General features: G+C 49.1%; 1 protein-coding gene across 1 annotated transcript in view; it reads left to right on the forward strand.

Annotated features, from left to right (window-relative positions):
- The window catches only part of BROX (BRO1 domain and CAAX motif containing), a 54,777-nt gene extending 43,340 nt beyond the window's left edge, over window positions 1-11,437 (forward strand). Inside the window, exons 9-13 of the mRNA XM_088464271.1 lie at window positions 856-941; window positions 1,649-1,730; window positions 4,148-4,298; window positions 5,068-5,227; window positions 9,473-11,437. Of these exons, the coding sequence (XP_088320397.1) occupies window positions 856-941; window positions 1,649-1,730; window positions 4,148-4,298; window positions 5,068-5,227; window positions 9,473-9,559 (566 nt within the window). The 3' untranslated portion in view covers window positions 9,560-11,437. The remainder of the gene's footprint in view (window positions 1-855; window positions 942-1,648; window positions 1,731-4,147; window positions 4,299-5,067; window positions 5,228-9,472) is intronic.
- The last annotated feature ends 982 nt before the right edge of the window (window positions 11,438-12,419 follow it).

The following is a 12,419-nucleotide window of genomic DNA, read 5'->3' on the forward strand; positions in this document are numbered from 1 at the left end:
TTAAGATAGGCGTCGAAATAACGATGCCTATCTTAATGCAGACGCCAGCCCGAACGAGGTAAGTCCGGGGCGCCCTTAGCGTTAGCCCCAGGGGGAGAAGGATTAGGTTTAGGGAGCGTAGTGTAGCAAGGTTAGGTTTGGGGGGGGGGTTAGGGTTGGGCACCCCTATGGGGGAGACTTAGGTTAAGGCACTAATGGGGTGGGTTAGGGATAGGCTACTAAAAGGGATGGTTGGGGGGGAAGGGTCAGTATACTTACCCGACCCCTGACGGGATACCAACCACCGGGATGCTGCTGTTGGTATTTTGACAGGAGGCATTACATACCGATTGCGTTCTGAAGGCGTGTCACCATATAGGCGGAAGTAAGGGCTGCGCAGAGGTGGCCGTCTTAGGAGATCTGTCTGGTTTCGGACAGATCTCCTGCACCAGGTATAGAGCTGGTCCAAATGCGCCTGTTGATGTTGGAAAGGATAGAGGCGATGCGGCCCTATACATAGACAAATGTGCGTAACGTGGCAAAGTCCCACATTTATTTCCGTGCGCACAATTCAGCCGACTTGCTCGCAACTGTCAGTCAGCCCCTGTATGTCCTTCCCGTGTTCACATGAGGTTTCCCTGTTTGATCTGGTTTCCTCCTGCGGCCTAATGGCAGATTGATCCGCTACTGGTTCTGTATGGATCGGCCCTGGAGAGCGTTCGTGTCCCCGTGGTAGGGAAAGGAGACGATACGGAGCAGAGAGGGATATACAGTATAAATGAGGACAATATTCATATGAATGAAGATATTGTGGTAACAGTTTATACTCTGTGTCCTTGTCCCTCACACTGTCCATGTGGATTGTTTGTGTTGTAGATCACACACTCACCAGCCTGGACCCAGTGTACATCGCTAAGTGGAGAAGTTACACCCAGCTGAAGATGTGTTTCTATATGGCCTATGTGAGTATGGGGACCCTTATTAATACTGATCCCAGCAGGGCACCATGGGATCAGGGCCGGCCCGACCATTACATATAGTACACAGGGCGCATATGGCGCTAGCCAGGAGAGGGTGCCATGTCCCCTGCACAGAGCCGACCGGGCAGCCAGAAACACCAAATGCTCTCCCGGAATGGAGCAGCACAAAAAGCGACGCTCGCTCGCCCGCCTGCCCTGCTTCCGGTCCGCGTTGGAGTGGGTGGAGAGCGGAGGGGAGGGGAGGGGGAGGGTTGCTCGAGCGATATTAATAATGTGATATAAATGGGTCAGTCCGCCCCTGCATGGGATAGACAATGGAATCTAGGGGTGGGGGTGGGTGGGGGGGGGATAACTTTATAACATTTTCTGGAGTAAGATGGAATTAACCTATTGCGTCGCCCTGATCCCGGTGTCACAGACATGTGGAAGTGGAGCGGAATAAATTACCATGGAAATTAAAAGCCAGAATCTAGTTACGTCCGCTAGAATATAAAAGATGAATTTCTTAGATGTTATGATGAAGAAAAGACCATCCATGGCCAAACCCTCAGAGACGGGGACTTGGGAACCACGCAGGGGATCTTTGTATAGGCAGAGACCCGGTCATATGAGGACTCTGTAGTCAGGGTAAAATGGCGCAAACTATTTACGTGCTGACAAAACTCTTCTCCTATTGCGTCTCCCCACAGTCCTTCTGCTATCACGGTCAGACTCTGTTGGCCAGCGACAAATGTGGAGAAGCAATAAGGTCCCTGGAAGAAGCAGAGAAATGTGAGTGCCGAGCGGGGGGGCGCACCCTGGGGAGACTTGTGGACAGTGTTGCACTGAAAGGTTTTGTCCATAGCAGACAATTGCAGATCTTCTCACCTCCCCTCATCCCAGAGTCCCCACGTCCCCTCATCCCAGAGTCCCCACGTCCCCTCATCCCAGAGTCCCCACGTCCCCTCATCCCAGAGTCCCCACGTCCCCTCATCCCAGAGTCCCCACGTCCCCTCATCCCAGAGTCCCCACGTCCCCTCATCCCAGAGTCCCCACCTCCCCCACTGTGAGTAGCACCACACTCTCCTCCGTCTCCTAATCCCGCCTCCTGCCTAACACCATTGGCTCCCCCTCTGTTCTACTCCCCGAATCCAGTTTCTCTCTGTCCTGTTGTCCCGCCCCCCCATCGTACACTTTTTCCCCACCCAGGATGAACCCAGACTCCGATCCATCCTCTGAACATCTCCCTCATCAGCTATTGTAACCTCCTCTATCCCAGCTCTAATCCATCTTGGTCCGATTGTCCTCCCTCTCTGCATCCTTACTCCGGCTCCCTGTGTCCTGTGGGAACATCCTTATTCCGGCTCCCTGTGTCCTGTGGGAACATCCTTACTCCGGCTCCCTGTGTCCTGTGGGAACATCCTTAGTCCGGCTCCCTGTGTCCTGTGGGAACATCCTTATTCCGGCTCCCTGTGTCCTGTGGGAACATCCTTACTCCGGCTCCCTGTGTCCTGTGGGAACATCCTTACTCCGGCTCCCTGTGTCCTGTGGGAACATCCTTACTCCGGCTCCCTGTGTCCTGTGGGAACATCCTTACTCCGGCTCCCTGTGTCCTGTGGGAACATCCTTACTCCGGCTCCCTGTGTCCTGTGGGAACATCCTTACTCCGGCTCCCTGTGTCCTGTGGGAACATCCTTATTCCGGCTCCCTGTGTCCTGTGGGAACATCCTTATTCCGGCTCCCTGTGTCCTGTGGGAACATCCTTATTCCGGCTCCCTGTGTCCTGTGGGAACATCCTTAATCCGGCTCCCTGTGTCCTGTGGGAACATCCTTATTCCGGCTCCCTGTGTCCTGTGGGAACATCCTTACTCCGGCTCCCTGTGTCCTGTGGGAACATCCTTACTCCGGCTCCCTGTGTCCTGTGGGAACATCCTTACTCCGGCTCCCTGTGTCCTGTGGGAACATCCTTACTCCGGCTCCCTGTGTCCTGTGGGAACATCTTTACTCCGGCTCCCTGTGTCCTGTGGGAACATCCTTGCTCCGGCTCCCTGTGTCCTGTGGGAACATCCTTGCTCCGGCTCCCTGTGTCCTGTGGGAACATCCTTGCTCCGGCTCCCTGTGTCCTGTGGGAACATCCTTGCTCCGGCTCCCTGTGTCCTGTGGGAACATCCTTGCTCCGGCTCCCTGTGTCCTGTGGGAACATCCTTCTTCCGGCTCCCTGTGTCCTGTGGGAACATCCTTATTCCGGCTCCCTGTGTCCTGTGGGAACATCCTTAGTCCGGCTCCCTGTGTCCTGTGGGAACATCCTTATTCCGGCTCCCTGTGTCCTGTGGGAACATCCTTATTCCGGCTCCCTGTGTCCTGTGGGAACATCCTTACTCCGGCTCCCTGTGTCCTGTGGGAACATCCTTACTCCGGCTCCCTGTGTCCTGTGGGAACATCCTTATTCCGGCTCCCTGTGTCCTGTGGGAACATCCTTACTCCGGCTCCCTGTGTCCTGTGGGAACATCCTTACTCCGGCTCCCTGTGTCCTGTGGGAACATCCTTACTCCGGCTCCCTGTGTCCTGTGGGAACATCCTTACTCCGGCTCCCTGTGTCCTGTGGGAACATCCTTACTCCGGCTCCCTGTGTCCTGTGGGAACATCCTTACTCCGGCTCCCTGTGTCCTGTGGGAACATCCATGATAATAACAGCTGTCATTGTATAACGCATTATAGAAAATAACCGCAAACTTCTTATTGGTTGGTTGCTGTGGACAACACCAGCTTTGCATCACTTTTCATAACTCCCCTCATTTATTGTATGAAAACTGTCACTTTATGTATAATTTGTGAATGTTGTAGTTTCCTCATTTCCTGCGTTGTTACTGGGTGATTACAGATGCCGGCGTTTTCAGAACCCATCGTATTTCACAGACCTTTTAAATATAATCGCTGATCTTTAATTTGCCAACTTTACACCTTCACGAGAAGCAAAGCTAAAGTATATCTGTGGTTGGGTTAAAGCTGCCCAGACGCGCACGTGCACATAGGATCGTGTGCACACACATGCACGCTCGCACGATATTGGCCTCTGTCTGTTTGGCCTCAGTTATTCAATTTCGCCCAATTTGCAAAGTTTGTTTTTAGCTGGTGTTTTCCTTGTAAAGGTTTTTTTGCTTTGTTTTCTGATGAATTAAACGCTGTGTTATGTTTGGTTCCTGGTTCAGTTTACGGGAAGGCAGAAGCTTTGTGTAAGGAATATGGTCAAACAAAGGGTCCCGGGACCACCGCAAAGCCCTCTGGACACCTCTTCTTCAGGAAACTGGGGACTCTGCTTAAGAATACACTGGAGAAGTGCAAGCGGGAGAACGGCTTCATGTAAGTCAGCGTGGGCCGGGCGCGCCTTCAGTATGTAGTAACAGCGCTTTCAGCTAGTGCTCCTGCGTTGTGGCGCAGCATTGCATAAGGGATGTTCTCTGCAGACATATTTAGGCTCGTGTCACCGATGTATTAGGCACAAATTGCAGCATTCCGCAGCTTCCGCCACCGGGAAATGGGAAATCCGGGTGTCTCTGCCGCCGGGCTTCAGCTCTGAGAATGCAGCTTGTTACAGTGACTCTGCGTTTCCCATTCACTGCTAGGTATCCGCGTAAGAGGTTAACAAGCCAGTGACCCGGTTTATTCTGTCCAAGTAGTTATTCTGGCATCGCATTTAGTGGTATCGCCTGTAACATCTGAGTATAGGCCCATTGCTATTACGTGTGTTTCCCTCAACGTTTTATATTTAAAGGTGGGTACACATTAGGCAACCCCTTCCCCAATGCGACTCCGTTGGTGCCGATGAACGACATATAAGTGCGGGCAGTACATATTGCATGACCTGGTGACCGACCGCCCGCCCGATATGTCGTTCACCGGCACCATTGAACTTGCCAGCGTCGGCAGCTGGATTGCGCCATCGTCTGTGCATGCACGGGTGACCACAATGTCTGGCAGCGGGGGCACTCGTAGTGGGTACACACTAGACAATGTGCCCGAGGGATTGGATGACTTACCATCTAGTGTGTACCCGGCATTAGATAAAGGACACTGTACCGTCTGCCCCTGGGAACTGCGGCTTCCGTTAAAGCAAAAATCTGTTTTCCAGTTATTTCCAGAAGGTTCCCCCAGAGGCGCCACAGCTGGAGCTGAAGGCGAATTACGGCCTGGTGGAGCCGGTGCCCTTTGAATTCCCTGCCCTCAGCCCCCAGTGGACTCCAGAGACACAAGCCGGGTTCGACCTGACAAAGAGGCCAAAGGATGAGAGTGTAAGAAAGCTGCGTAAACTATTCACCGCTGCGGAGAAATGAGGGTTTATTACAGGCTTGAGGCACAGCTTCCAGGCGTGCCTGATGTATTACGGCAGCGCAGTGGCGTTGCGATGTTATTTCCGTGCTCCTGCTGGCTGCGCAGGGAGCTGTCGCTTTTTCCTTTATGATTTTCTGGCCTTTTCCAATTTATAAAATTCGAATTAGGCCCAATCTAAATGTAGGGTCGTCGCAGATACCGAAGACAAACTTTCATGTTAACTATATTATTTAGCTCTCAGAAATGGGAACTTTGGCCCTCATTCAGAGCCGTACGCTCTGAGCAGAGCGCACGCTCTGAATGAGGGCCGGCCTCCATAATTATGGAGCGTCCTCCTGGACGCTCGTATAGCTGTGGGTCACCACCCACAGCCTATACGAGCGTGCAGTTTGATGGCCGCGATGGTCTTGACCATCGCGACCATCGCCACTGCGAGCCAGAGCCTGCGGTTGAGGTTTTCAACCGCAAGGCCCGGAGTGATTTTGGCTCTATCAGAGCCAAAATCACTCCCACTGACATCACTAGTGATGTCAGTGGGCCGGCTTCTGACGGTAGGCGTTCCCTTGGGAACGCCCCCGTCAGGGAGGCACGCCCCCGGCTCGCCAACCAAAGGGGGCGTGCTGTCAATCAACATCGACAGCACGCCCCCTTTGATCAGACACAACGAGCGAAGGAAAGTCCTTCGCTCGTCGTGTCTGGCGCATGCGCATGACGGAGCTCCCGCCGAGCTCCGTCGTGCGCATGCGCAGTGCACAACATCGACCCACTTGCGAGCGGACAGCCGCTCGCGAGTGGGTCTGAATCAGGCCCTTTGTGTACAGTAAAATAAAACAGGATAACCAGGATTCCCATTGGGGGGGGGGGGGGAAGGTGAATCTTGTTACAAAGCCCTAAGGATTCAGGCAAACACTGTAATGGTTGTACCCCATAAGGCTTGTGGGAGCATTTTCCATATGAGAGTGTGACGTAGAATTGGAAGGAGACTCAGGGCTGGAGATGACAAATGATGCAGGAATTGTCAGATGTACTTTTCTCAATGGTTTAATTATTATTTAAATGTCAGGTAAATGGAATAGTCTGCGGACCGCAGCCATCGGTGAGTTCCGTGCGAGGGTGACCGATGTTGTAAAGTAGCAAGCATTTTATAAACAACATCAATCTGCCTGCAGTCTATTACATTTACCCCAAACTCGGCCCTCAAGGCACCCTAACAGTCCAGGGTTTAAGACTATCCACAGGTGACTTAGGGGGTCATTCAGACCCACTCGCCAGCGGCAGTACGCTCGCAAGTGGGTCGATGTTCCCCACTGTGCATGCGCACGACGGAGGGAGCTCCGTCGTGCGCATGCGCGAGACCCGGCGAGCGACGGGCTTTCCATCGCTCGGGGTCTCGCACCAAAGGGGGCGTGCTGTCGATGTTGATTGACAGCACGCCCCCTTTGGTGGGCGTGCCGGAGGCGTGCCTGCCAGACGGAGGCGTTCCCATGGGAACGCCTACCGTCTGAAGCCGGCCCCACTGACCTCACTAGTGATGTCAGTGGGAGTGATTTTGGCTCTGATAGAGCCAAAATCACTCCAGGGCTTGTGGTTGGGAAACCCGACCGCAGGGTTTCCCTCGCAAGTCCGATGGTCGCTATGGTCAAGACCATCGCGACCATCTTTTTGCACGCTCGTATATGCTGTGGGTGGTGACCCACAGCTATACGAGCGTCCAGGAGGACGCTCCATTTTAATGGAGGAGGGCCCTGATTCAGAGCGAGCGCTCTGGTCAGAGCGTCCGACTCTGAATCAGGCCCTTAATTAGTACTTCAGTCAATTTGACTTAATCACCTGTTCTCCGCCATGGATAACTCTAAAACCTGAACTGTTGGGGAACCTTGAGGAACGCATTTGGGAACCTTTTGCCCTAATCTCATACGTTAGTCCACCCAATATATAATCTAATCGGAGCAGTCTCACACACAACTCACCAATGGCTGCTGTCCACAGGCTGGTACATGAGAATAGTACATCAGCTTTCAAAAAAACAAAAGTCTAAATTCATTACAAGTCCAGCTACGAGGAGACGCTGGGTGTCTGCATCTTTCCTCCCTCAGGGGACCTTAATAAAAGACTGCTGGAAACCGCACCTGTGTGCACGTATACCCCCTGGGATAGCTTCTAGTATGTCCACATCTGTATGAGGAGCACTGACCCCATATACCTACCTACCACTTACCCCAGTGCCTCTATGTGCAGTTATATACAGCTATGTACCACTTACCCCAGTACTTCTATGTGCAGTTATATACAGCTATGTACCACTTACCTCAGTGCCTCTATGTGCAGTTATATACAGCTATGTACCACTTACCCCAGTACCTCTATGTGCAGTTATATACAGCTATGTACCACTTACCCCAGTGCCTCTATGTGCAGTTACATACAGCTATGTACCACTTACCCCATTGCCTCTATGTGCAGTTATATACAGCTATATACCACTTACCCCAGTGCCTCTATGTGCATTTATATACAGCTATGTACCACTTACCCCAGTACTTCTATGTGCAGTTACATACAGCTATGTACCACTTACCCCAGTACTTCTATGTGCAGTTATATACAGCTATGTACCACTTACCCCAGTGCCTCTATGTGCAGTTACATACAGCTATGTACCACTTACCTCAGTGCCTCTATGTGCAGTTACATACAGCTATGTACCACTTACCCCAGTACTTCTATGTGCAGTTATATACAGCTATGTACCACTTACCCCAGTGCCTCTATGTGCAGTTACATACAGCTATGTACCACTTACCCCAGTGCCTCTATGTGCAGTTATATACAGCTATATACCACTTACCCCAGTGCCTCTATGTGCATTTATATACAGCTATGTACCACTTACCCCAGTGCTTCTATGTGCAGTTACATACAGCTATGTACCACTTACCCCAGTACTTCTATGTGCAGTTATATACAGCTATGTACCACTTACCCCAGTGCCTCTATGTGCAGTTACATACAGCTATGTACCACTTACCTCAGTGCCTCTATGTGCAGTTACATACAGCTATGTACCACTTACCCCAGTACTTCTATGTGCAGTTATATACAGCTATGTACCACTTACCCCAGTGCCTCTATGTGCAGTTACATACAGCTATGTACCACTTACCCCAGTGCCTCTATGTGCAGTTATATACAGCTATGTACCACTTACCCCAGTACCTCTATGTGCAGTTACATACAACTATATACCACTTACCCCAGTGCCTCTATGTGCAGTTATATACAGCTATGTACCACTTACCCCAGTGCCTCTATGTGCAGTTACATACAGCTATGTACCACTTACCCCAGTGCCTCTATGTGCAGTTACATACAGCTATATACCACTTACCCCAGTACCTCTATGTGCAGTTATATACAGCTATGTACCACTTACCCCAGTGCCTCTATGTGCAGTTACATACAGCTATGTACCACTTACCCCAGTGCCTCTATGTGCAGTTACATACAGCTATGTACCACTTACCCCAGTGCCTCTATGTGCAGTTACATACAGCTATGTACCACTTACCCCAGTACCTCTATGTGCAGTTACATACAGCTATGTACCACTTACCTCAGTGCCTCTATGTGCAGTTATATACAGCTATGTACCACTTACCTCAGTACCTCTATGTGCAGTTACATACAGCTATGTACCGCTTACCCCACTCTTTCTGCAGTTACATATACCTACCTACCGCTTACCCCAGTGCCTCTTTCTGTAGTAGCATTCACCTACCTACCACTTACCACGGTGCCTCTTTCTGTAGTCACATACAACAACCCACCGCTCACCCTGTGCCTCTATGTGTATTTGCTTACACTTACCCCGATACCTCTTTCTGTAGTTACATATATCTACCTACTGATTACAACTGTGCCTCTTTCTGTACTTACATATACGTACCTACTGCTTAAAACTGTGCCTCTTTCTGTAGTTACATATACCTACCTACTGCTTACAACTGTGCCTCTTTCTGTAGTTACATATACCTACCTACTGCTTACAACTGTGCCTCTTTCTGTAATTACATATACCTACCTACTGCTTACAACTGTGCCTCTTTCTGTAATTACATATACCTACCTACTGCTTACAACTGTGCCTCTTTCTGTAGTAAAATTCACCTATTCATGAGATAATGACGTTCTGTTCCTATCTCCAGGCTAAACCCAAGAAGGAAGAAGAAGTTAAACCAATGAAGGAACCGGACATAAAACCCCAGAAGGATAGTGGATGCCAGATCTCCTAATCCAGAGAAGAATCCTGTCCCTCTACCCCCATATCTGAGCAAGCTTTCTGTCCTGCCTCTTCTCTGCATCCTATAGAGATTCTCATTGTCTCCTGTTCTGGATATGATCCCTCATCATATCTCCTCTTCTGGATATGTTCCCTCCTCATCTCTGTTATTCTTGTTATGTTCCCTCTTCATCTCTTCTCTTCTGGATATGTTCCCTCCTCAGCTCTCCTCTTCTGGATATGTTCCCTCCTCAGCTCTCCTCTTCTGGATATCTTCCCTCCTCAGCTCTCCTCTTCTGGATATCTTCCCTCCTCAGCTCTCCTCTTCTGGGTATGTTCCCTCCTCAGCTCTCCTCTTCTGGATATGTTCCCTCCTCAGCTCTCCTCTTCTGGATATGTTCCCTCCTCAGCTCTCCTCTTCTGGGTATGTTCCCTTCTCAGCTCTCCTCTTCTGGGTATGTTCCCTTCTCAGCTCTCCTCTTCTGGGTATGTTCCCTCCTCAGCTCTCCTCTTCTGCGTATGTTCCCTCCTCAGCTCTCCTCTTCTGGGTATGTTCCCTCCTCAGCTCTCCTCTTCTGGGTATGTTCCCTCCTCAGCTCTCCTCTTCTGGGTATGTTCCCTCCTCAGCTCTCCTCTTCTGGGTATGTTCCCTACTCAGCTCTCCTCTTCTGGGTATGTTCCCCCCTCAGCTCTCCTCTTCTGGGTATGTTCCCTCCTCAGCTCTCCTCTTCTGGGTATGTTCCCTCCACATCTCTCCTCTTCTGGATATCTTCCCTCAACATCTCTCCTCTTCTGGGCATGTCCCTCCTCATCTCAGTTATTCTGGATATGTTCCCTCCTCATCTCTCCTATTCTGGATGTAAAGTTGCTCATTTCCTAGTTTAAAGATCTGTACCTTCATCTTACTGTAGATATAAATGCTCCTGTCAGATTTATCTTATTCTGCTCCACCTCACCTGTAGCCAGAGATTATCTTCTCTAGAGCCAAGGTGTCTGCAGACATAATCGAGGACTAAGCTCCCACGGAGGGGCACAGACCATTATGTAGCTCCAGCCAGTGACTGGGAGGGTGACTTATTTGGGGGGGGGATTCATTTCTGTGCAATGTCCCACTGGGTATCGCTGCAACGACTGACTGCGCCAAATACAGTAGTGCTGGAACAGCATAAGGCGCTGATGCCGAGGAATTTAATTCCCCCCCCCCCCCAGTCTAGACCGTACTTTGTGCCTGTTTATGCTCTACGGAGCCGTAGAAATATATATCCCAACCCTTTTTAATGTATGTTTTTCTCTACTCATAGCACATTTACCACTGAAGATGTTTTATCCACCGCTACAGAGCGAGCATAGATAAATGCGCCAGTACATAGCAAACTCCATTTTATTACTTTACATCTGTATAATACTTACTATATAGAACTGTTTGTATGTTCCGTGACAGATGCGGGGATATTGTGTAGACTGTATGGTGTATGTGTGTGTATATATATATATATATATAGATATATATAGATATATACAAATACACACATGCATGTGTAGCATTATAGTTATAAATATATATATATATATATATATATATATATATATCCTACACGTGCATGCTGCTTTATATTCCTTCATATAACTGCCGAGGCTACAAGCACAGGAGGGTATTTATAGATAGAGCTTCATATTATTTAAAGAGAAAGTCTCCTAGAGAATATAAAAGATTTATTATAGTGTAATAATTGACCTTAGTAATATCTGTGAACAGAAAGTGTGTGTTGTCAGTGTGTGCTAATGCCATTTATTGTTCCAGACTGATAACAAGAACAAAAGTCTTATGTACAGTATTTTTAAAATAAGTTTGTAGAGTAAAATATTAAACTGCGGGGAATAAGCCCACGAACCAGCGTGTCAGCGATTTTTGTTTCAAGCCTGGATCATTTTACATATATAATTCATGAAAGATGCCGTTTAATTCTGGGTAATGTTCAGTTATTGTTTTATGACCCATCTTTTGGATCGGAAGCCGCAAAGACAGCACGCAAGCGTATTTGGGCGCGGAGCAGGGAACGCGATCTGATAAACTGCCCCAGAACCATTTGCACTACGCAACTAGACTTCCCAGGGCGCAAACTAAAACATCAGATTTCTGTTAGAGGGCGAGGTGGGCGATGAGACATCATAATTCCTCTCATTGGTTTTATTTGTTATGTTTTAACAAAACACACATGATCTGTCGGTATGCAGTCGGGAAGTCGGCGGACGTAATCCCGACAGCCGGCTTCCCGACTGCTTTATCCCGACGAGGGTTAAATGACAGGCGGCTAAATATATGCGTCCAGTGGTTATTCATACCGTTTCCGATCTGTCTTAAGAGTCCCCGTGAGCTTACTACCACCTAATGCAATGCAGTGCGGAGAAAACGTTATACTAGGGTTAGAATCAAGGTGGGAAGTGAGGCGATACGCTGTGTTATTAAGGCGCTGTGCGAGGTAGAAACTGAGGCGGTATACAAGTCGTGTGCACTTTAAAAGTATAAATATTGTAAAGTCTGCCCAAAAAGCTAAATATATACATATATAACAGAGCAGGAATAATATAAAAAATATAGTACTCATAATTTTATATATATATAATAAATAAAAAACCAGGAAAATTCTTCCTAAGCACCGTACCGTGAAGCTAGTCTTTCATACTTCTGTACCCAGCAGACGTCTGATCGTTGTGGGGTTGAGGGGTATACTAACACTACATGGTGCCCAGAACACTACATAGTGAGGAGAAGGCTGACGTCTCTCGTACTGCGATGTATATTTGAAACGTTGATACAGGGATAGTTGGTGGGATTAGAGGTTTAATATGTTAATCTGCCCTTTTTGCTTGAA

Source organism: Taudactylus pleione, unplaced genomic scaffold (assembly GCF_031769625.1).
Source record: "Taudactylus pleione unplaced genomic scaffold, aTauple2 ptg001627l, whole genome shotgun sequence".
NCBI lineage: Eukaryota > Metazoa > Chordata > Amphibia > Anura > Myobatrachidae > Taudactylus > Taudactylus pleione.